The 25,129-nt window shown below is 43.8% G+C and overlaps 1 protein-coding gene across 7 annotated transcripts in view; it reads right to left on the bottom strand.

Moving 5' to 3' along the window:
- Positions 1–4,615: 4,615 nt before the first annotated feature.
- COPZ2 (coatomer protein complex subunit zeta 2) overlaps positions 4,616–25,129 on the bottom strand; it is a 42,634-nt gene continuing 22,120 nt past the window's right edge. For 4 of the 7 annotated variants that reach the window (XM_030221460.1, XM_030221461.1, XM_030221459.1 and 1 more), the window contains exons 3-10: positions 17,945–18,026; positions 17,451–17,542; positions 15,269–15,324; positions 9,986–10,063; positions 9,462–9,513; positions 9,267–9,370; positions 6,827–6,865; positions 6,030–6,079 (exon numbers count right to left, since the gene is read on the bottom strand). In XM_030221460.1, the coding sequence (XP_030077320.1) occupies positions 9,275–9,370; positions 9,462–9,513; positions 9,986–10,063; positions 15,269–15,324; positions 17,451–17,542; positions 17,945–18,026 (456 nt within the window). In that variant the 3' untranslated portion in view covers positions 6,030–6,079; positions 6,827–6,865; positions 9,267–9,274. Of the gene's footprint in view, positions 6,080–6,826; positions 6,866–9,266; positions 9,371–9,461; positions 9,514–9,985; positions 10,064–15,268; positions 15,325–17,450; positions 17,543–17,944; positions 18,027–25,129 lie in introns of all 7 variants that reach the window. The other 3 variants (XM_030221458.1, XM_030221462.1, XM_030221463.1) reach the window with 3 other exon arrangements.

Raw genomic sequence — 25,129 nt, 5'->3', positions numbered from 1 at the left:
TGAATTTACTTTTTGCTTTTTATGATATTACATATATGTGTAAACACTCATAAGAGTTATTATGATTGTTAAAAATTAATAAAGAGAATTTAAAAAAAAAAAAAAATCATCACTGGTTACCCATTGAACAAAGAATTGTGTACAAAATGGCTTTACTGAACTTTAAAGCTTTTTGGACTGGTCTTCCTGATTAGTTGTCTAGGTTTATGATACTTTATTACCCTACTAGAATACTAAGGCCTCTTAATGATCATCGACTAGTTGTGCCTAATCCAAAAGCCACATACCATGAAACTACTCACTATACGGCTTTTTACTTTTTTGGCCCCATATACCTGGGATAATCTTCCATTACCTTTATGTGCAAATTCGTCTGTTACAAGTTTTAAGAGAGATCTCAAAACTTGGCTTTTCCAAGAAGCAATTGGTGCCTCTGCTTGACCTCTTGGACTGTCTGACATTAACCCATTGGGTTAGTTTTGGGTTTTTTTTTTAATTGTGTTATATTTTGTTTAATTTATGTGTGTATGTATCCTCTATCCTTTGATTTATGGAGTTCCTTTCGTACTATAGTTTAGATTTGTAAACCACTTTGTTCTGAGTTCAGTTTAGTGGTATCGTAAATTTTAATAAACTATAAACTATAATATTGAGTGGTTTTAGGGTTGTAACTGCCACTCCCTGCAGACTACCCCAGTGCTTTCTCATAGAACTACTGGTCTTAGGGTTGCCACTGCTGCTCTTTGCAGTTACCACAATATTTTCTCATACATGTACTGCTACTGCTGCTGTCTACAAAGCAGAGGCATAGCCATGGGGGGGGCCTGGAGTGGCACAGGACAGGGGCATAGCCATGGGGCAGGGGGCCTGGAGAGGTACAGGTCCCTCCACTTTTGTGTAAGGCCTCTCCAATCCAGCACAACTCACTGCTGTTAGCTCTGAGGCAGCAACAGATGCACACCATGATCCGCCATGTCTCCCCCTTCCTCAGTCTGCTATCTTAACCCTCTCTCTCAGACACCCATCCTCTGTCCTCACAAGTACCTCATCTGTCCATCTAAAGGTCGCCGGCAGCAATAGAAAGCCAACTTCACTGCCTTAGCATCTTCCCTTTGCTGTTACATCCCTCCCTCTCTGACGCAACTTCCTGCTTCTGCGCAGGCAGGAAGTAGCAAAGCAGCAAAGGTGACTCTCTACTGCTGCTGGCAACCTTTAGACAGAAACATGAGGTAATTGGATTGGAGAGGGGTTTGAAAGAGGGGGGAAATGCTGGATTGAGGGGGGGGGTCACGTCTCAGAGAGGGGAGATGCTGAATTGAGGATGGGATGGTGGAGAGGAGGGAAGAAAAAGGGAGAGACATTGGACCCAGGGACAAAGTCATCGGTGGAAGGGGAAGAGAGCCCCTAGATACTGGACTACAGGGGAGGACAGAAGGGAAAAGAGATGGGATTCAGAGGGGGAGAGAAAGGGAAAGGATAGCGGAAGCAGGATGTGACTTGGGGAGGGGGAAGGGAAGCAGTAGCCAAGTGGGACTTGGGGGAAAGGAAGGGGAACAATAACTGGATGGGGGGAAGGGAAGGGGAGCAGTAGCTGGATGGGACTTGGTGGGGAGGAGAAGGAGAGCAGTAGCTGAATGGGATGGGGTTAGAGAGGAAGGGGAGCAGAAGCTAGATGGGACTTGGGGGGAATGTAAGCAGAAACTGGATGGGAAATAAGGAGGAAGATGCTGCTCTGTTGGTGGGGGAAGGGAACAGGGAAGATAGTGGACTGTTGGGGGAATGGGAGAGAGCAAAGGAAAAATAGTGGACTGATGGAGAGATGACTGCAGGGGTGGGAGGAGAGGAGAGAGCAGGAGAGGAGATGACAACTGCAGGGGTGGGAGGAGAGAAGAGAGCAAGAGAGGGGAGATGCTGGGCAGGTACAGCTCTTTGGGGAAGGTTGTGGGAAGTGGAGCTTGGTAAGATATGGCTAGACAGCAAAGAAAGAAGTGGTAGAAAGAGCTGAAAAGGAAAGATCAATGCCAAACAGAAATGTACGGGAGAAATGGGCAAAGACAGTAGAGAGAAGAAATGGTAAATGGACAGCACACCCTGGAAAGAATTAGGTGAAAATAGACAGAGAGGAAAGCAGAAAACAGAGAGGCTGGGACCAACATAACTGCAGAAGTAAAATGCCCAGACAACAGAGGTAGAAAAAGTATTTTGTTTTCAATGTATTGGACTATGTCAGCTTTTGGAAATGTGCCTCTCTAATGTCTTTGTATTTTGCACAGTGGAAATGGAAATACATTTCTATTTCTCCAGTGTCGCACTACATACAGAGTCTGACTTTTGGAGGTTTTCTTTTAAATTTGTGTATGCATATTTCTATTTCTAATTTCTGGGCCCTTGTTCTGTATCCGATCTGTTTTGTCTTTGCCTGTGTGACTGAGGTATGGTATTCTGCAATTGTTACTTTCTGTGTAGGGATCTCTAGCAGTCCTGCTTGGTCTGTTTTCCAAATAGAAGGTGTATTGCTGTTTTGGGCCTCAACATAATATCTGTACTGCTGCCTTTTCATAGGTAGGGTTGGTGCTCCCGGAGTTCTGGCAGTGCTGTTATATGGTAAGGCAGGTGTGCTATAAGGTTTTGTAGTACTTCACTGTATCTGCCATTTGGTACTGGAGGAAAGTCATGTAAAAATCTGGTGGCTTTAGTCCAACCCCACTGCATGTGTACAGGCTGTGCCACGTGAAGTTATTGTTGGGACAAAAGAGAAACTCATGTTGGACTCCACTGGAATCCACCTGGGGGACAGGGACAGCATAGTATATAGGGACAGGCTTATGAACCTCAACACATATATGCTGGAAGAGAGGAGGGAGAGAGGAGATATGATAGAGATGTTTAAATATCTCAAGGGCATTCATGTAGAAGTGTGCCTTTTTCAAATGAAGGAAAGCTCTGGAATGAGGGGGCATACGATGAAGTTAAGAGAGAAAATAGGCTTAGGAGTAATCTAAGAAAGTATTATTTCACAGAAAGGGTGGTGGAGGCATGGAATGTGGAGTCGAGGACTGTGTCAGAATTTTAAAAGGCATGGGATAAACATGTGGGATCGCTTAGGAAAAGGAAGAATTAGGGGTTAAAGAGGATGGTCAGACTGGATGGGCCATTTGGCCTTTATCTGCCCTCATGTTTCTGTGTTTCTATTCACACAGAGCTGCAAAAAAAAAAAAAAGGTATCACCAGGTCTGTCAAAAGCATTGCTATGTGCTTGAAATAATTGAGTTTTAATTGTTACTCACAATACATGACAGCTGTTGCAACTATTTAGAAATCTACTATCAGGTGCACTTGAAGGCACTATTTATCGATAAGAGTATAGTAACATAGTAAGAGATGGTCCGATAAAGACCAACATGGTCCATCTAGCCTGCCCAGCAAGGTGGCTACAGTTATATCTGACGCTCCGTGCCGAACATGCAGGTTACCTCCTCTCTGCCTTTGTTTAGGATTCTACCCCTCTATCAAGCTCAAGTTCAGTTTATTTGATATACCACAACATAATAAATATAAAATAGGGGAAAGGTAGACAAATAAGGACTAAAAATCAGTAGAATAAACAATAAACTCACAAGCCACAAAAAAGGAGAAGGAAGATACGATCAACAAGCAGGAAAAAAACAGGGGAGGGGATAGCAAATATCATTTGTTTTGCTTTGATCCCATCCTCATGCTAGATCCTCTCTGCCCGATATTTAGCGCTATTTAACCAGTCAGAATGGATGCATTCCAGTTAAACAGTGCTTAACCAGCTATCCGCTGATATTCAGTGGGGGATACCTGGCTATCCTCCACTGAATATTTGTGGTTAGCGGCTAGCAGATAACTGGTTATCACGCAGGGGTGGCCTGACTATTAGGCCACCTGAAGCAGGGGCCTCAGGTGGCACTCTTCAGGAGTGGCACCTTATGAAGCGGCATCTTCCCCTTCACTGCGTTTTACCTCATCATGGTGACATTCCAAACCCGGCAGTGATTCCCATATGCTGTCCTGCCGCCCGCTTCTTCCATTTACTGCGGCTGCCTCTCTGAAGTAACTTCCTGTTTTGTCAGAGGCTCAGGCAGCAACAGTAAAGGGAAGAGGCAGTTGCCAGTGGGGGTGCAGCAGCGTATGGGAATCACTGCCGGGTTTGGAATGTCACCATGATGAGGTAAAACGCAGTGAAGGGGAAGATGCCGCTTCATAAGGTGCCACTCCTGAAGAGTGCCACCTGAGGCCCCTGCTTCAGGTGGCCACTTCTGGGTTTGGAACGTCACCATGATGAGGTAAAACGCTGGAGGGGGGACGGCATCTCGGCCCGGGGGGGGGGGGGGGGTGGCATGTTAGCTCCGCTTCAGACGGAATCTTGCCTCGGGCCAGCCCTGATATCATGCGATATAGCCAGCTATCCACCGATTTCTAAACCAGGTTCTGCGGTCATATTTGGCTGTGTCAAACCCTGATATATCTTTGGCTGGTTTAAAGATAACCGACTATGTCATTGACATAACTGGTTATCTTCAAACCGGCCAAAAAATACCCCGGATAGTCAATGCCGGTCACAGGAAATGGCCTGGCATTGAATATCGGGGCCTCTGTATTTATTCCATGCCTTTTTGAATTCTGTCACTGTTTTTGTCCCAAACACTTCCACAAGGAGAGTGTTCCAGGCGTCCATCACCCTTTTTCATGAAAAAGTAATTCCTGATGTTGCTTTTAAGCTTAACTCCCCGTAGTTTCATTTCATGTCCACTAATTCTATAGGTTCTCGTCTTTGAAAAATATTTGTTTACTCACTAATACCTTTCAAGTGTTTAAGCGTTCAAAGTTCAGATTTATATGCCTAATGCCCGTCTTCCCCCAGGTTAAACTTGGACCCCCTCCAACAATTCAGTTGGTGCAGGGTATCTCAGGGATTCATTTTTGTTCTCCTGCCTCTAGGGATCGTTTGTGTTTAGCCCACGTTTCTACAATTTGCCACTATTTATTAAAAATAAAATATTTATAAACTGCTGACCAACTGTTCTAGGGAGAGAGGGCATTCGTGTCCACCATTATTTCCTGACATTGTCCCTGAGACTAATCCCTTGATTTGGTGACTTACTTTCCATTGATAAAGGTTTGTTTGTTGTGCATTATTAGTACCTTAACGACAACAGTAGTAACAACCATGAAAACACAGTGAATAGACTTCCTCAAGATTTTAGTTCTTGTCCATTTCATTTAGTGAATTTTAAACAAACCCTATTTCAGAATTTTCAGTCTAACAGGCAGCAGACAGCAAAATTAGAAAGATAGTCATGTGAAGTTTTAAGTCGGAACAGGGGCCACAGTGCCCCTTACTGGTGCGACAGTTGTGTGCCTCAGGAATCACATCCCAGGCATGTATTGCTGTTCCTCTTTACTTGAAGAACTCTTTCTCTGACATTTTTGAAAAGCTTTTTACAATATCCTTCAGACATTTCTAATTTGCCTTTGTGATCATGGAGATGTAAGAGAACTGCTTTCTTGAATCCACTTTAAATATTTTCTTGTTGAGAAACACATACATAGAAAGCTTTAAAATCAAACTTGAAAATGACAGTTGATTGTTGTCAGTGTCACCTTGTGCCTTTGCCTTATCTGTTGGACCCATTCACCTTCTATACAGGCCTCACACACACTACCATAAGTTACCACAGGCATTTTTTAAGTCTTCCTCTTGTTAAAACTTTTCAGGGTCTAAATTCTCATTTGCACTGTTAAAGTCAGATAGAGAATTGATTTTCTGATTCGTTAAATGCAATCCCTGAAGAAGGGGATGATCTGGAGACGGAACCTTTCTCTTTTCCAACATTCTCATGTTTTTAATCTTTGACTAATTCTTCAGGGAATCTCTTGAAATCTAGAGTCCTTAACATTTTCTGTTTACAAAAGCTTTAGTGTTGAAAGTTGTCAGTAACAGAGCACACCACACCTCTTCTGTTAACACTGATCTTGGAGTTGTAACTTCTTTGAGGAATTCTCCTTACTTTAACAAGGACCATTTGATTTGCTCTTTGGCGGACTGCAAAACCTGAAAAAGAAAGAGCTTCATGTGAGTCTAGGTGACTTGAAGATTCTTCTCCTCCAGCACTGAAAGATTTTGAGAGAGCAATGAGGGAAGAATGAAATTAAGATGCAAAGAGGAGTCCAGAAATGTTGGATTTAGCAAGCAAGAAATCAATAGTACCGAGAAGAAGGGAATTTAATGTTCTTCTGTAGAACCAAAGAACAGGCAAGAATCCAACTGGAAGATGCTCTTGGCCAGGTGGGTCATATACTTCATTTTGTGGTACAACCGAAGTGGTTTACATTTTTTTTTATTATGTGCAGATACTTTCTCTGTTCTAAGGGTGCTCACAATCTAAGTTCTTGTACCTGTGGCAACGGAAGCTTAAGTGACTTGCCCAGGGTCACAAAGAGCCACAGTGAGAATCAAACCCAGTTTCCCAGGCAACCTGGGTTCAATTCCCACTGCAGCTCCTTGTGACCTTGGGCAAGTCACTTAACCTTCCGTTGCCCCAGGTACAAAAAACTTAGATCGTAAACCCCCTAGGGACACAGAAAGTACCTGCATATAATGTGTACAATGCAACATACATCTATAGTAGCACTATAGAAATGATTAGTAGAAGGTAAGTCCTCAACGGAGTGCCTTCCTCACTGTTCCAGTATGATGCTCCCTGCCCGTTTAGTGTGATGGATACCCCCCCCCCCTTCCCTGGCACATGCCGTCTAGATGCTTCCCTCACCCACATAGAGAAACATGTCACCTCCTTACCTGGGCAACACTCTGCTCAGACAGTGGGTTTTCATCCACCTGCATGGAAGAAAATTCATCAATATTACCACAAGCAGCAGTGGGTGAGAGGAGATTCTCTTGTGTGTGTGGGGGGGGGGGGGGGGGTGAAGAAGTGAGTTTGTGGCTTCTCTAAATTGTATAACTTTTTTAGGTGTGTAGAAAACATATGAGCATGTATGGACAGGGACCTTGAGCCAGTGTGGCGCTAAAAACTAGCAGAAGTTCTGTACTCTCAGCTGCAAATCTGAGCATACAAAGAGTCATTTTCCAAGCCATTTCTGTCCACCTTATGAGCAGGGCAATGGCGTGTACTGCCTCCATGCACATAATTTCAGCCACAGGCTATGGGGGTATTCCCAAGGGAGGAATTAGGAAGGCTTTGCACTTATCTGCATATGATGAAATTTTCAAAACATGTGCATATTTAAATTTTCCACACAAGTTAGTGACTGTAAAAGCAACTGGGTAGATTTCCTGGGCTAATTTTCAAAGTGACAGTATAACCATATTTTTTTTTCTACTAAAGTGGGCAGCTGCAGAATTAATCCCCAAAGTTAGGGCCAGCTTTACCACTAAGTGGATTTAACCCCCAAAGTCAGAGCCAGTCCTACCATAAGGTGGATTAGGCATCCGCCTAGGGTGGCAGGCATGGCCAGCAAAGGCAGTGCAAGGCAGTTCTTTAAAGCCACCATCAGCAGTGGGCGTTTGAGAATCTATTCACTTATGCATATGCTCAAGGTCTGCTGCCTTCCGCCCTTGCTGATAGATCATCCAAGGGGGTGGGGTGCAGGAAGCCTTGAATGCACAGATGCTCAAAGGCCCACTCATGTACTCTTGTGGCAGTGGAAGCAGCACTGATGGCAGAGGGAGGTGTAGAGGGGTGAGGGAAGGAGAGTGATGGTGGATGGGAGACACCTGAGGTGGAAAGGAAGGAGAGATTAGGGACACATGGGGGGGGGGGGAAGGGGAGGTGTTAGACTTAGAGTAGGGTGGGGTGGAATGGGAGTATGTAGCTGATGGTTTGCCTAGAGTGTCAGAGACCCTTGGGCCAGTTCTGCCCAAAGTGGAATGAATAAGAGAACTGCTTTGTCCCCTGGATTGTTCCACAATGAAGGGAAAGAGTCTTTCAAATAGGCAAAAGGAGTTCAATTGCAGAACTGCTAAAGTGAAGGGGGGGAGGCATCATTTTGAATACTTTTGAGTTTACAGCCCAGGAATTTCTTGCCCTTTTCACAATCTCACACAGACCATCAGCCATGCCAAATAACAGTGAAAATGTGGACATTCTTCCATTTATGGCAAAGCAAAAGTGTCAGTTTCCATATCTGAATTTTAGCTGGTTGATTGTGAAAAATATCTCCCCAATGCTGAACCATAAAAATATGCAAATGAAATGTGGCTGTTTGACCAAAAGCAGGGAGAGGATTATGCCTGGTTCATACGCACAAAAGTTTTGCGGTGAGCAGAGCTCTTGTGCACATGCACCAGGCAAAACCAGAAGCAAAACACACATCGGCAGCGTTCTTCTGTGCCTTTAAATATAAGCTTTTCAAAAAAAAAAAAAAATTCACCTGAACAGCTTATATTTAAGTGCAGAAAACAGGCGCCAATGTGTGCTTTCACTTTCGGGTTTCCTCTGACTCGTACACATTTGCCTCTCACTATCAGTGTTTAGGGGCTTGCACAGGCTTCTTTCTGCCTCCAAATTAAATAAAAATCAGCAGATTTTAATGAAAAAAAATCATAAGAATATAAGAATAGCCACACTGGGTCAGACCAATGGTACATCTAGCCCAGTATCCTGCTTCCAGCAGTGGCCAATCCAGTCACAAGTACCTGGCAGAAACCCAAATAATAGCAACATTCCATGGTACCAATCGCGGGACAAGCAGTGGCTTCCACCCATGTCCATCTCAAAACAGCCTATGGACTTTTCCTTCAGGAACTTGTCCAAACCTTTTTTAAAATCCAGATATGCTAACCGCTGTTACCACATGGGAAATCCTTCTCTCTTCAAACACCCCAGCACCAGCTCTGAACTGACGTTACAGTGGTAAGAGTTGCTTTGTTGTATGTGCTGTTCTCTGACCATTGGGAGGGAATAGGAAATGACCTAATTAACATCCGTCTGTCTACATTTAGATACTATTTGCGCTAATCTTTGGCACGCACATCGTTTTCTGCACTAGATCCCTGTGAACATTCTGCGCAGATTAATGCCGGCACTAGTCCAGTGCTAATTGGCTATAGCGCCAGTGTTAGGTTCCGAGCATCAGCCCATCAGCGTCTGAGTGGTCCAGGCCTTCTTTTCTTTGTCAGACTCTTAGAAAAGCTAGTGCCAGTCTGTCTGCATCCTCCCTCCCCTTCATGACAGAAGCTAACAACACTGTACACACATGCCATGCAGAGGTGGACTCACGGTGCTGCCTACGTCTGGCACCTTCTGGAGACAGAGTTGCTCTGCTCTGTAGTACCAGTGATATAGTCAAACAGAACGAATCCATAAGCAGGCTCTGAGGCAGTCTGTGACAGAGAGGGTTAAATGGGAATGAGGAGAACTGGACTGTGAGAAAGCAAGAAGAAGGAAGGAGGAGAGGCTGCTGCCATGCCTTACCCTGAAGTTCAACTTCTGTATCACCTGCTGAGAGTCACACTCCAGGATCACTCTGCAATTGGCAGCCAAAGATAAAAAGGGAAGAATAACTTTCTTCATTTCACCTCACAAAACTGACACATTGCAGTAAAGAGACTCCAACATGCAATGCCCACATGTGAGATGCACAGAATACAGCTAACATACCTTATGTCCTAGTACAGTAATTAACCCCTATACCTCCACAGTTCTACCAATTCACCTCACTCCTACCCTACAGCACCCTCTGCTATTCCAGTATGGAGATGCCCCTCATACACAGTTTTGCCAATACACCTGTCCTGAAGGAGTCCCTGCCATTCCAGTGCTGAGATACCCCTCTGCCAATGCACCTCACTCCTGTCCTGGAGCACCCCCTGCTATTCCAATACCGAGATGCCCCTCCTAGACAACTATGCCATTGTACCTCACTCCTGCCTTGCAAGCATGAACCTTATGCTTGCTTTCCCTCTTCCGCCCTCTGCACATGGACTTCAGTTCCTTACCCGCCATCCACAATCTCATCCATCACCAGGAAAGCACTGTCCAAATTATCTAGAAGGGACCGTTTTTCCACATTCTTCCTGTAAGCAAAATAGCAACATATTGTGAACGCAAGGGAGGAGTGTGTTTACACACATGGAAATGGTGTGCGTGCTGGCAGGGCTACCAGGTTGCCCACTTCCAGGAGAGAGGTTTTGGGCCAGTCCTGGATTTATGACAACTCTGTCCTGATGCATTTTGAGATGGCAACACTGATTTCAGTGGATGGAATTGGGGACTACGAATACCATACTAAACTGGGATGTAAGTCCAAAACCAGGACTGGCCAAAGTCTTCCTCCTGGGACTGGGTAACCTGGCAGGTCTGAGTTGGGATGTGTGTGTGTGGGGGGGGGGGGGGGGGGGGCATTGGTGGTGGTATGTATAGGGGATATAGCTATAAGATTTTGAGGGAGAGGACTGCAACATTAGGATGTTCCGAGCTATGATGGTTGTCATAATGTTGAGAAGGAAGATATGGAAAGTCTGAATTAAAGAGTTCTCCAAAAGGTCGGCACTCACCTCCCAAGCGGAAGACAAAAGCTTGCATTGAATTTGCATGAATCTCTTCATAAAGTGGTTAATTTCTCTCTCGCTTAATATCTATCTATCTATATATATATACACATACACACACATAAATGTGTCATTACTAATCATTACCATAATTTAGATAGAAATACAACTCACCATATAGTACCAAGTAACTTGGACACTTGCTTAGTCTCCTCTCTAGATGGTAACTGTTGAATCTTCCAAGACCCTGCATTTTGGAAGCAGTTATGGGTGGGATGCATGAGTGGAGAATAGGCTGGAAGTGGGAGTGTGGAAAGGGGGATTGGAAGGTGTCTGAGACTGTATGACTGCATGGATAGTGACCAGGTGTGATGTGTCTGAGTGGGTGGGGCAGCCATTCCCAACCCAGTCCTCGGGGCATACATTTCAGAATATCCACAGTGAATATACATGAGTTAGATCTGTGTACAACTGAGGCATTGCATGCAAATATAGGTCATGCATATTTTATTTTATTTTTGTTACATTTGTATCCCACGCTTTCCCACTCATGGCAGGCTGTATGCGGCAGGCAATGGAGGGTTAAGTGACTTGCCCAGAGTTCACAAGGAGCTGCCTGTGCCGGGAATCGAACTCGGTTCCTCAGTTCCCCAGGACCAAAGTCCACCACCCTAACCACTAGGCCACTCCTCCATTCATTGTGGATATCCTGAAAACCCAATGGGACTAGGTTGGGAATGGCTGAGGTAGGGTATGGGTGTGACTCGGTGCAGTGTGTTTCTAAGTGAGTGGGGAATGACTAAGTGTTTAGGTAGGGTCTGTAAGTGGATGGGGATGAGTGTGTGTGAGTCACGATCTGGTGGTGTGTATACATGTGATTGCACTGATAGTAAGTGGATGCGATTTCAGTATCTCCCTTCCTTTTCCCCCTCCTTTACTCTTCTGTCCTTTCTGTTCCTTTCTTGTCCCCCCATTCTGTCTCCTCTCAATGTCCACCTGTCTCCTTCCTTTCCCTCGTATCCCCTCTCTTGTTCTGGACTCTCAGCAGTCAACCAAGGGCTCAGAGCCCCCCAAACTCAGCCAGTCACCACTGCAGTCCAACTCATCCCTTATCTCTCATAGCTCCAGGTTTACTCCTTCAGGCACATCCTCTCATTCTGATCCTTTCTCTGCTCATTGCCTCTCTTCTTTCTCCTCTGCAAGCTTAGCTCCCCAGAGTTATCCCCTCCTAGCCCACTCCCATATCTTACCTCCCAAGATTCATCCACTTCCCCAGTTCATTCCTTCTCTCTCAACTTCCCTTCTTCTCTTCCCACATAATCTTTTTTTGTTGGCTCCTGCCTCTCTCTCCTCCACAGCATCCATCTTTCTGTACCTCCCCCAGCATCTTCCAGCAATGCTCCCTCTGCCAACCCATCATCTACCACTTGATGCTCTCCTCCTCGCAGCCATGAGAGCCTTCCCTTTTGCTCCACACTAGTCTCCTTCCACTGTAGAGCCAGCACTAACCATAGGTGGTTTGAAAAGCATGCACAGACACTTCCTGAACAGCATCAGGAAACATCTGCACATATGTTTCAAACCTGCTGCGGTCAGTGCTGGTGCCATAATAGACAAGGGAAGGGAGTAGGGGACAGACTCTCTCAGCAGCGTGGAGGAAGTGACTCCAGATCTCTTTGGCTGCATTCTCCTTCCTCCCCCCCCCCCCCACCGCATTATTTTGCCAGGCAGGAGGATGGAAAAACTGGGCTTCCCAGGAGGCAGGGAGAACACAAGACTGTCTGGCCCAGATCCAGACACCTGTCCACCCAAGTCAGAGAAAACAGCATGTGCTGGCCAGGATGAGACCAGTTCTACAACCAGTTCTACAATCCAACCAAATCTTCCTCTCCCCCACATTTAAACATTAAAAGTACTTTAACATTTCAAAGGATCCATTTTAAATCCACCGCTGGAGTACAACTCTGTTATTGATGGGAGGCTGCATCATCTAATCTAATCCGGGATTTATATTCCACTAAATCCATTTCGAGCTCAACTAGATTACAGAAGATCTATCTAGCTAATTCTAGGATTTACAATAATGGTTATTGCAGTAATTTCTTAGATTTCTCAATAAGTAATAACACAAGTATTATAAAAACAGGGTAGTGCCTCATCCAGGATTCATAGATTTTCCAAATGAAAAGTTTTCAGCTGCCTAAGGAATAAAAAGTAGTCCCTGTGATTATGTAGAGACAAAGGGAGATTATTCCACAGCAGGGCCACTTGCCAGGGAAAAGAGGAGAGCACTTTTTTTTTTTTTAAAGATCTCATATTGCTATTTTCCAGAAAATATAAGATCTTCCTATCATGGGATCTAGATGAATCTAGATCTGGTGGGAAAGGGAATCAAGTGTACCATACACTGGGGAGCCTGGTCATACGTTATTTTAAAGATTAAACAACCAACTTAATGGTACACAAGAGTTCATTGATAACCAGTGCAGACTATGAAGAATCAGGGTTATCCTATCAATTTGTTTGCATTATGTACTAAACTTGCAGCCACATTTTGCATTAACTAAAGTCTTTGTTTCAGTCTAGTGGACAGTGCGGCATAAAGGACATTGGGTCATATGCGTCTTAACTGGCGCTGTCTCGAAAATTATTTACAAAGGAGCAGAATAGTGGTTATTGCACCAGGCTGACAAGCAGGGAAGCCAAAACCTGCTGCCATTTGACCCTCCTTTGCCTCTGGTACAAACTTGGATTGTGAGTCTTCCAGGGATAGGGAAATAGCTAGTGTATCTGAATGTAGCTCACCTTGAGCTACTGCTGAAAAAGGATTGAGCTAAATCCAAATAAATAATCTAAGGTGCCATTGTAAAAGTAGGATCTAAAATTATCCCAAAGACTTCAGAGTGGCTTCAAATTGAATTGAGCTATCAAAGCGAAACAGGGTCTAGATTCCAAAGCAGTCCCCATCCCAAAACAACTTGATGTTCTCCTTATTTAATCTTAGACACTATGAAATAGACCATTCCTGTATCACTTTGAAACAATCTTGGACTGTTTGAGCAGCCTTGGAAAGCTGTTAATTATACCATCCGCCCCCCAGGGCGAGGAGAGGGCATGGAGCTGGCCATAGGAGTCCCAGACCTTTTCTCTTCAGCATCTTGAGGGAATATAGGGGAAGCCCAGGAGATTATTTTTTTCTTTTATTTAATGGTAAGTCTTTTTATTGAAAAAGTAAAAAAAAAAAAAAACAACACAGTCAACTAAATGGAACAAAGTCTCATTTGTGGTTTTTAGACACATCCAACTCCGTTTGTACACCCCAAATCCCATCCAGTGCCCTCCCCCCCCCCCCCCCCCCCCCCCCGTCACTGATGGCCCACATTTGGAAAGCAATGGCAAATCAAGAAGAAACTGAACAAAGAAACTAACAATACCCCAATCCTCAATCTTCCCCCCTGCCCCAAAACCACCTACTGTACCCATACCTCAGACAATCGAAATTCTAATAAAAAAAACAAACAACAACTTATCGCCTTCTTTTCTAGATAGCCAGAAGTCAAAAGTGTAACAATACTATCCGGACAGTTCTTTTTTGTTTTTTTAAATAAGAGGTTTAGTTCTTTATCCGCAATTGATCTTGGTTAGAAGATGTTTTATTGGGGATTTGGCAGTTCAGATCAGTGCCCAGTTAATCTCTAGATAGTATCAGGAAAGGTTCAAGCAGCCCCCTCCTTCCCATCTTCCTCCCACCCCCGAAGCAGTTCCTAACTCCCTTTCCCCAATGCAGCTCCGATCCTCCTCTCATTCCCCAAAGCAGTAACTAACTCCCTCCCACCCATCTATCCCCCCTCCAAGCCCAAAAAGACCCCCTTTGGCCTACTCACACTTCCTGATGGTCCAGCGGGTGATGGGGATGGGGACAAGAGCACTCGCTTCTGCCCCTAGCACTTGCCCCAACAAAATGGCTGTCGTGACATCATGTGGCAGAGGTTGCAGCAACCATTCTGTTGAGGCAGCTGTTAGGGGCAGGAGCGAGGTTTGTCGGTACCCCCATCACCCCAGCTGAACCACTAGCAACTATGAGTAGATCCAAAAGGGCCTGCTGGGGCTTGAGGGGGGGGGGGGAGAAGGATCGGAGCTGTATCGAGGGGGTGGATTAGAGCTGCCAATATTTAGTATTTTTAAAACGCTGACTGCTGTGAGCTTAATATCAACTGGCTAGTTACTAATAACTGGGTTGACAGTAAAATAAGACATCTAAACGGTAGCCCACATTGATAACTTCCTACCTGAAGGAGTCAGTGCAAAGCCCATCATGGGCCAAGGGTCTTGTACCTTGACTTGTTTTGGAACCTTACCACCATAGGCCTTGACTCTGACAATCTAGTCGTCAAATCCAATGCAATAAAAATAATGTCTCCCCCCCCCCCCCCCCCCCACAAGGGCTGTGAGCTCTACCTTTACAATATCACCAGCCTCAGGAATTGGGAACCTCTTGCATGATAGCATACGATCCTTACCGTATGAACCTCCGGGATGGATCAAGCCAAGTTAGGCCAGCCCAGCCAAAAAAGAGGCTGAGAGGAAATCCCATCACATTCTACAGATACAGTAGGTACAGCAATAACAGGTCATTTAATTTTCCAGATACTACTGCCAGCCCTTGTCTGGTTCCTGTGATGTCGGGTAAACAGAGAGAAGCTGTAGGGACAATGTCTATCAGCAACTCACCGTAACATGTGACTGAGCGATTCAAAGAGGCAGGTCAGAACAGAGACAAGCATGAGCTGAAAAAGAAGAAGTCTCATTAATACAGGAGAACCCTGCTGGCAACTGGCCAACACTTAAGCCCTCTTCACTCTGCCCACATTTTGAGAATTTCATCTTCTGATCACTGGCAGCCAGTGTTTGCCATTTGAGGACGACTGTGTAGTTTATTTAAGATATTTATTGATTACAAATGTGACATATAAAATACCTGTTAGAGCCAAAATAAACACAGTGGGTCATTCCCATGCTGGTAGCGGATCCTATTGAGATAAATTTTACATTTATGAATACATTTATGAAGACATTTTATACTGCTTCATTTTCCTTCTGTTACAAATATTAGAAATTTTACTGCTTCTGTTTCATATCAAGCTGTCAAACTTTGGAATTTTCTACCATCTGAAATTAGATTAGATGCTTATTTTAGACTTGGGAATTTACTGAAAGCTTTTTTTATTTAAGAAATTTCAGATACTATGATTATTATTATTATTATTATTATATACTGGAGACTGTTTTCTCTTTTTAAAATTTTTCTTTTGTAATCCGCTCTTAATCATTTTGGTAAGATGTGGAAAATAAGGACCTGTATTATTATTATTAGATATGACTCCAGAACCCTCATCCACACTCTTATCAGCTCTCACTTAGACTATTGCAACTTGCTTCTCACAGGTCTCCCACGTAGCCATCTCTCTCCTCTTCAATCTGTTCAAAATTCTGCTGCACGACTAATATTCCGCCAGTGTCGTTATACTATTAGCCCTCTCCTCAAGTCACTTCACTGGCTTCCTATCCGTTTCCACATACAGTTCAAACTCCTCTTATTGACCTATAAGTGCATTCTCTCTGCAGCTCCTCAGTACCTCTCCACTCTCATCTCTCCCCTACATTCCTCCCCGGGAACTCCGTTCACTGGGTAAATCTCTCTTATCTGCACCCTTCTCCTCCACTGCTAACTCCAGACTCCGTTCCTTTTATGCACCATATGCCTGGAATAGACTTCCTGAGCCGGTACGTCAAGTTCCATCTCTGGCTGTCTTCAAATCTAAGCTAAAAGCCCACCTTTTTTGATGCTGCTTTTAACTCCTAACCCTTATTCACTTGTTCAGAACCCTTATTTTATCATCCTCACTTTAATATTCCCTTATCGCTTGTTTGTCCTGTTTGTCTGTCCTAATTAGATTGTAAGCTCTGTCGAGCAGGGACTGTCTCTTCATGTTCAAGTGTACAGTGCTGCTTACGTCTAGTAGCGCTTTAGAAATGATAAGTAGTAGTAGTAGTATGTGAATTATGAGGATCATTACATATATGTAAAATTTTGTAAAGTTAGTATGACCCATGAGGAGGCAGGGGAGCCATGGACTGTGTATCCATGTGAAAAGAGTCACCACTGAGATCTTAAAAGGATATATTTACTGCAATCACTTTAACAGCTGGGAGTTTCTTTTGGACTATCTAGATTAAAGTAGCATTTAAGTGGACCGGATAAACAGCAGTCCTAACTGAAAATTGGCCTGTTACTGTAACTGTATCAAGTAGCATAGCCAGGAACTTTTTATAAGTATCGCCATACTGGGACAGACCAAAGGTCCATCAAGCCCAGCATCCTGTTTCCAACAGTGGCCAATCTAGGTTACAAGTACCTTGCAAGATCCCAAAACAGTAAAGTGGATGCATCTCCCCGGCCTCCTGTGTCGGCACCTGTGCCTCCCCCCCTGCATCTCCACCCCCCCAATTGCTCCCCCCTGCCGCTGCCTCCCCCACCCCCACCTTAAAATCCTGTCGGTATCTTCACCTGGCAGCAGCAGCGGCACTCATAGGTTTCTCACTCAGGGGTGAGATGGTTCAGGGAGGAAGTCCTGGCGCAGGCCACAGGCAGCCTATGAGTGCTGCTGCCACTGCAGGGTGAAGACGCCAAGAAGATTTTAAAAGGGGGGCAGTCTGACGGGGGTGTGTGTATGAAACGACACACTTACCCTAAATATGCCACTGTCTGTATCCAGGTTGTACTCGTTAGTGAGTTAACCACTTCATTATGGTTTTAAGTAGATAAGCATTATAAATCACAATAGACTCTTTTTGTGGCAAATCTATTTTGAGAAGGTAGAGCAAAGTTCAACCCTACATCTCTCTCACATACCTCATTTTCCTGAGAGCTTCCCACCACATAGAAGAAAAGATCAATGCTGCTCTTATAAACGATGGTCATTCCTTCCAGAAAGGCGATCTCACCTGCAAACAAGAGGGGGACAGGAAGTTGCCCAAGAGAGCAGGGACAGCAAAGGGGGAACCATCAAGAGAGCTTCCACACAGAAAGAACTAGGGAGTGAGGAGGGAAGAATGATGTGGAAGAACTGTGGCTGCTATTGAGAGTCATCTTTTACCCAGTGTTTGAAAGGCAGAAACCTAAGTAGATAAGTGGATAAGTAGATAATGTGTGTGTGTGTGTGTGTGTGTGTGGTGTTGTGTTGTGTTCGTGGGTGTCCATGCATACAAAAACTGCAGGAAACGATGGAAACATATTGACAGTAGTTAGGCTCAGTATTAGTGAGTAATATGGGGAAGGCATGTGTATTATTAAACAGCAACTTAAGAGGAAGGTAGATGCACTGGGTTCCCACCCCTCTCTCTTACCATCTGCTCTGTGAGTTTTATTGAAGATACTCTTTTCAAAACACCTTTGTTCCTTTGGAGATGGAAAGGTCTCATCATAATACTATAGCAAATGAAGCAAAAGATCTGTATCAATGCAGAAATTATCCCCTACCTGCCAGCGACTGAGCAGAGGAGGCAGTGAACCAGACAGCTTATCCAATACAGATTTTGAAAAACAATGATCTAGGTGGCATGCGATGAAACTACAGTGCAGTAAATTTAAAACAAATAGGAGAAACTTTTTCTGCACCCAACGCACAATTAAACTCTGGAATTCATTGCCGGAGAATGTAGTGAAGGCGGTTAGCTTGGCAGAGTTTAAAAAGGGGTTGGACTGTTTCCTAAAGGACAAGTCCATAGACCGCTACTAAATGGACTTCGGAAAAAATCCACAATTTCGGATAACTTGTATAAAATGTTTGCACGTTTGGGTAGCTTGAAAGGTGCCCTTGACCTGGATTGGCCGCTGTCGGGGACAGGATGCTGGGCTTGATGGACCTTTGGTCTTTTCCCATTATGGCATTACTTATGTACTTATGAATGTTGAATAACATAAGGTGTAACTTAAAGGTCCATCATGATCAGCATTCTATTTCCAGCAGAGGATAGTTCAGGATCCCAAAGAGTAGATCCATTCCTAAGTGCTCATAGCCAGAGATAGGTGGCAACTTTTCTTACAATACGTTGCAAATAATGGTTCATGGATTTGTCCTCAAGAAACTTGTCTAAACTCTTTTAAAACCCAGCTATGGTTAATACCCTTGAACACATCTTCTGGCATCAAATTCCACAGCTTAATTGTGGTTTGAGTAAAGAAATACTTTCTCACATTCATTCAACATGTGCTATGAATTAAGTTGGTACAGTGGCTCCTTGTCTTAGTACTATTTGAAAGACTGCCTTCTCTCTATCATCTCTTCTCCAGGCTGAAGAGCCCACTTAGCTGATCTTCTTAGGGGAGTTGTTTCACCCCCCCCCCCCCTTATCTGCGAACCATTTTTAGTTTTGCTGCATCTTTTGTGAGATGGGATGACCAGAACTGTACACAGTACTCAAAGTATGGTTGCATCATGGATCAACAACAAAAGGGAGAAGGGGGGTAGACCAATGTTGTTCCAAAGCAACTGGTTTATTAGTAGTTAATTGCTAAAAATGACTCGATGCAGACCTGCATTTCGACGCCACGCACACCTGCCTCAGGAGTCAATTATATAGTTTCAGTCACGACACGCAACTTTAACCCGGGAGATTTGCTAACCAGTGTTTTTGATGCTGTATTAGTGGATTTATTTTATGCTTTATTATCATTTATTCATCATCTTGCCTGAAACTATATAATTCACTCCTGAGGCAGGTGCATGTGGCGCCGAAACACAGGTTTGCGTCGAGTCATTTTTTGCTATTAACTACTAATGAACCACTTGCTTTGGTACAACATTGGTGTACCACCTTCTTCTTTTTATTGTTGTACTGTGTTTTGTTATTAGGGGGTTACTTCTGCTTTCTCCTTTTTTTTGGATCTATATAGAAGCATTATGGGTCCAATATTCAGTCAGCATTAGACTTGGAAATTCAGTGGGAACCGGTGAAAACAGAGATGGTTAAATGAAATATTCAGCACTTAACTGGCTATGAAGAACAGAATAAAGATAGAACTGGCTTTTATGCAGTTATCTTAGCCAGTCAAGTGCCGAAAATTGCACTTAACTGGCTAAGTGCTGACTCTGCCCCTGGAACACCCCCAAAATAGACAGTATTGGCTTTGGCGCTAACTGGGCTTTTTCAGCAGAACTATCTGGTTAAATGCTGCTGAAAATGCCCGGTTAGCCCTGGACAGACAATAAATAATATGGAATCCAACATCATTTATTTATTTATTGCATTTGTATCCCACATTTTTCCACCTCTTTGCAGGCTCAATGTGGCTTACAATACATCATGAATGGTGGAAATACATAAGAAAATAGACATTTAGCATTACAGAAAGATCTTGGGTAACATGATAATAATAAAGCGTGATATTAGTATAACAAGCAAATATTGTAAGACAATTCTGGATATCTGTGTACAAGTTCACATTTGTCGATTTTTGTGGTATGCCTTGTTAAAGAGATGGGTCTTCAATAGTTTGTGAAAGTTAGTTAGTTCATAGATCGTTATTAAGCTGCGCGGCAGCGCGTTCCAGAATTGAGTGCTCAAGTAGGAAAAGGTTGACGCATGCGTTAGTTTGTATTTTAGACCTTTACAGTGAAGTGAAGTGAAGATTGAGGAATGTGCGGGATGTTTTTTAGCAATCCTGGGTGGTAAGTCTATCAGGTCTGACATGTAGGCTGGGGCATCTCCGTGAATGATTTTGTGAACTAGGGTACATATTTTGAACATGATGCGTTCTTTAAGTGGGAGCCAGCGTAGCTTTTCTCATAGGGGCATAGCACTTTCATATATACCTATAGTTAAAATTATTTTCCTCTATATACATCACTTGCTCTAATGAAAGTTCATCTCCCATTGGAAAAGGTGCAGAGAAGGACGACGAAAATGATATAGGGGATGGGATGACTTTCCTATGAGGAAAGGCTAAAGCGGCTAGGGCTCTTCAGCTTGGAGAAAAGGCAACTGAGGCAGTGGTGTGCTGGTAAATGTTTAACAACAGGCTCTCTCCCCGGTCCAGCTCCAAATTGCAGAGCTGGCTATAGCCGGGGAGAGAGCCTGAGGGGGGCATTACTCTCTCCAGGAAAAAAAAATATTAAATGCTCCCAGGTTCCAATTTAATTCATGTTTAATGTGGGATAAAATGGGAAGGGATGGGAAATGGGACTTGATATACCGCCTTTCTGAGGTTTTTGCAACTACATTCAAAGCGGTTTACATATATTCAGATACTTATTTTGTACCAGGGGCAATGCCAATGCCATAAATAAGTAAATAAATATAAACTTTTAACGTTGAGAACCTGATTCTCATAACATGATGTCTGTTTTAGAAGCCCTTTACCAGGAAAAAAAAAAATCTCTGCAGTATATCCAAAATGACAAAAACCAAATTAGCATACAGACCAAAAATTAGGAGAACAGACAGTCTTGCCAACTCTGAAAACCAATGTGTTATCAAAATCTCAGAACCTAATTAACAGATCCCTATTCAGACACTTGGCATTGCAGTCATACATGCAGAACAGAGATAGCCCCTATTCAAATTCTTCAAAAATTAATCTGAAATCCTAAGAAGTTAGACTCTGCATGTAGCACAATACCAGAAAAATAGAAAGAAACACGCTATACATTGCAAAATATGATAGCAGATGTAAATTCTCAAAGTGGACATATTCCAAACACTAAAATGAAAATAAAATGATTTTTTCTACCTTTGTTGTCTGGTGACTTTGTTTTTCTGATCATGCTGGCCCAGTATCTGATTCTGCTGCTCTCTATCTGTTCCCTTGACTCCGTTTCCAGGGCTTCCTTTCCATTTATTTATTTTTTTTTTCTTTCCTCCTTTCTTCTTCATTTCTTGCCCTCGATAAGTAAAAGCTGTCCAGTGGATCCAGCTTCTGCCTATTTTCTCCATCCATATGCAGTTTTTCTCCTCTCTTCCTTTTCCCCCATCTCATCTCCTTCCCTCTCCTCCATCCATGTCCAGCATTTCTCCTTTCTCCCCTCCATTCATGTTCATCTTACTTCCTCTCTCTTCCCTCCTCTCCATCCATGCACAGCATTTCTTCTCTCTCTCCCTTCCCCTCCATCCATGTGCATCTCCTTCCTGTCTTCCCTCCCCTCCATCCATGTCCTGAAACTCTCCTCTCTCCCCTGCCATCCCCTCTATCCACCCATGTCCAGCAACTCTCATCTCCCCTCCCCTTCATCCACCCATGTCCAGCAACTGTTCTCTCCTCTGCCCTCCATCCATCTATACAACCATATCCAGCAATTCTCCTCTCTCCCCTGCCCTCCCCTCCCAGTTCAGCAATTTCTCCTCTCTCTCTGGGCCCTGCTGTCCCATTCATGTCCATCGATAGCTTCGATGTTCCTCTCTCCCCTGCCCTCCCGCTCCCATGTCCACCTGCCTGCCCTCTTCTCCCCCCCCAAAATCCCTCATTTTGCTCCTGCCACCCTGCGTGGTTTAAATCTTTGATTTGCCTCTTTCTCAGCAGCCACATCAGTGAAAGCCCTGCCCATCTCTAGCCTTCCCTTCGTTTCCTGTCAGTGTCCCACCCTCGCGGAAAGAGGAAATGATGTCAGGAAATGATGCCCTGGGGTAGGGGTGCCATAGGAGGGGAGGCAAGAGGGGATACCTGGACAAGGGATGGGACAGGAACACAGAGAAAAGATGCTGGGCATGAAGGGAGCCTAGAGACAGGGACACAGAGGTACAATGCTGGACACGGGGGGGGGGGGGGGGACAGGACAGGGACACTGAAAAGGCAGGCGAGGAGCATGGGAGGAGGATAAAGGGACATAGAGGAGGGATCCTGGATAGGACAGATAAAGGATGCAGAGAGAAGATGGGTGGTGGACATGGAGAGAAACGAAGTGCCAAATGGACAAGGAGACTCTGGCAAAATAGGTAAGAGAAGCCAGAGGAAAGCAGAAACTAGAGAATAACTGGGATCAACCTCATTAGAAAAATAAAATGACCAATCAACAAAGGTAGGAAAAAAGACATTTATTTTCTATTTATTGACTAGAATTTTTCAATATTTTGGAATGTTTATCTGCCAGGACTGGTTTTAGACATGGCTGGGGCCCGTGAGAAAAGCCTCACTCATTGCATTCAATCTCCAGCATAGTGGTGGTAAATCAGCTTTGGCATCTCTGCCCATAAGTCAGATATAAGCTGGCACAAGTAGAGATCATGTGGTGCCATGGGCTGTTGAAGACATGTTCTAAGCTGGCTCCAAGGGTCCCTGCTCTGGAATACTAAATAGCTTCTTGAAATTACTCTCTGGCTTTACAATCTTCTCCCCTACATTAGTGGGAACGTATGGACAAGTACCTTACCTAAGCAGGAGAAGTGATGGCAGGGAAATCTCTTCATAAAGAGAAGGAGCGTTTAAAGCCCATTGAGGGAAACATGGTGGATGAAGTGAGAACCTCGGTTTCTCAGTTTACTGCTTCTGCTCTTTCAGAACTCGCAACAGCAATTTCTAACAATCTAGATCCTAACTTGGAGCGAAGGGCAACTAAAATGATAGCGGGGATGAGTCGACTTCCCTATGAAGAAAGACTAAGGAGGCTAGGGCTTTTCAGCTTGGAGAAGAGACGGCTGAGGGGAGACATAATAGTGGTATATAAAATAATGATTGGAGTGGAACAGGTGGATGTGAAGCGTCTGTTCACACTTTCCAAAAATACTAGGACTAGGGAGCATGTGATGAAACTACAGTGTAGTAAATTTAAAACAAATTGGAGAAAATGTTTCTTCACTCAACGCATAATTAAACTCTGGAATTCGTTGCCAGAGAATGTGGTGAAGGCAGTTAGCTTGGCAGAGTTTATGTTTCAACTATTTTTTATTGACAACTCAATATTGAACATCACAACAATTTCAATGTGTCCCAACAAACAATAAGATACCGTGCTTTAACCATAAAGCTATTAATTTTTTCCAAAGCTTGGCAGAGTTTAAAAAGGGGTTAGATGGTTTCCTAAAGGACAAGTCCATAAACCACTACTAAATGGACTTGGGAAAAATCCACAATTCCAGGAATAACATGTATAAAATGTTTGTACGTTTGGGAAGCTTGCCAGGTGCCCTTGGCCTGGATTGGCCGCTGTTGTGGACAGGATGCTGGGCTCGATGGACCCTTGGTCTTTTCCCAGTGTGGCATTACTTATGTACTTAGGTGTTGCATTTGGAGAATCTTTTATCTGAGGTCGCCAGTCGTACCTTGGCTTTGGAGGTCCGAGCATCTACCATGGAAGACGATGCAGCGACCATGGAGGCAGAGACTGTGAAAGGTTAGAAGAATTAGAAAACCCATCCAGCTGGGACAATTTAAGATTCCGGGGGTTTCCAGAGACCATCTCTGATGCTGTATACTATGGATGGTGGAAGATAGGATTACGCAACGTTTTTGAATGTGGGACGGCATGGGGCCCATGTGCTAGATAGAGTCTACTGCATGGGCCTCCGAAAGGATGACTCTACCAGATCACGTTTAGTAATCACCAAGTTTCACAGTCATCAGCTTCGTTTGGAGGTGCTGCGACAATACCAGGTGAAACAAGACTCCTTTACATATGATACTGTTCCAGTTCACATTTTTCAAGATTATTCAGTGGACTTGATGGATGGACAAACAAAGAAAGTTTCATCTTGTGTGCTCTGCACTTGCAGACAAAAACATCCATTTTATGCTGACTTACCCTGCGATGTTAAAGTATATTATGAAGGCAGGTGGCAAATGCTCAACACTGAACAGGGAGCAAGATTTTCTTCACCAAATAAATCAGTCATCTTCTCCCAGAACTTCCGCCGGCTGAATTGGATTATGATGATTTATTTATGTATTTTCATTGCATTTGTATCCCACATTTTCCCACCTATTGGTAGGTTCAATGTGGCTTACATGATTCATTGGTAAACTGGTTACAGAATGTATCGAACAAGGTTACAATTTATGTGAAACACTGAGAATCTGTAGAAAAGTCATACCATTTTGAATTGAACCAGGTTAGAAATTTTATGGATCAATGAGATTATCATATGTCCTGATAGTGATTGGTTAGTGGATTTAATCTAGTATCAGAAGGTGCAATAAGTGTTTGGGTTTGGGTTGATCGATGGAAGCTTGTGCTCTTTCTGTTCACTGTCATATTTATTGATGATGCAGTTTGGTAAACTGGATAGTTAAGTTGGTTCAGTGGGTATGAACTTTCTGAAAAGGCGGGCCTTCAGGTTTTTGGAAGATCAGATAATTGCCTTTGAGTGTTAGGTCTTTTGGTAGTGTATTCCAAATTTTGATGCTTTCATAGGAGAAGCTGGATGCATAGGTTGATTTGTATGCCTTTACATGTTGGGAAGTGGAAGGTTAGGTAAGATCTCGCTGATTTATTTGCATTCCAGATTGGTAGGTCTATTAGATTGATCATGTAGCCCGGGGAGAGGCTGAAGATTATTCTGTACACCAGAGAGCAGATCTTGAAGTTTATGCAATCCTTTATC

The sequence above is a fragment of the Microcaecilia unicolor genome, chromosome 12 (genome assembly GCF_901765095.1).
Source record: "Microcaecilia unicolor chromosome 12, aMicUni1.1, whole genome shotgun sequence".
NCBI classification, from domain to species: Eukaryota; Metazoa; Chordata; class Amphibia; order Gymnophiona; family Siphonopidae; genus Microcaecilia; species Microcaecilia unicolor.
This window is presented reverse-complemented; position numbering and strand designations above follow the sequence as displayed.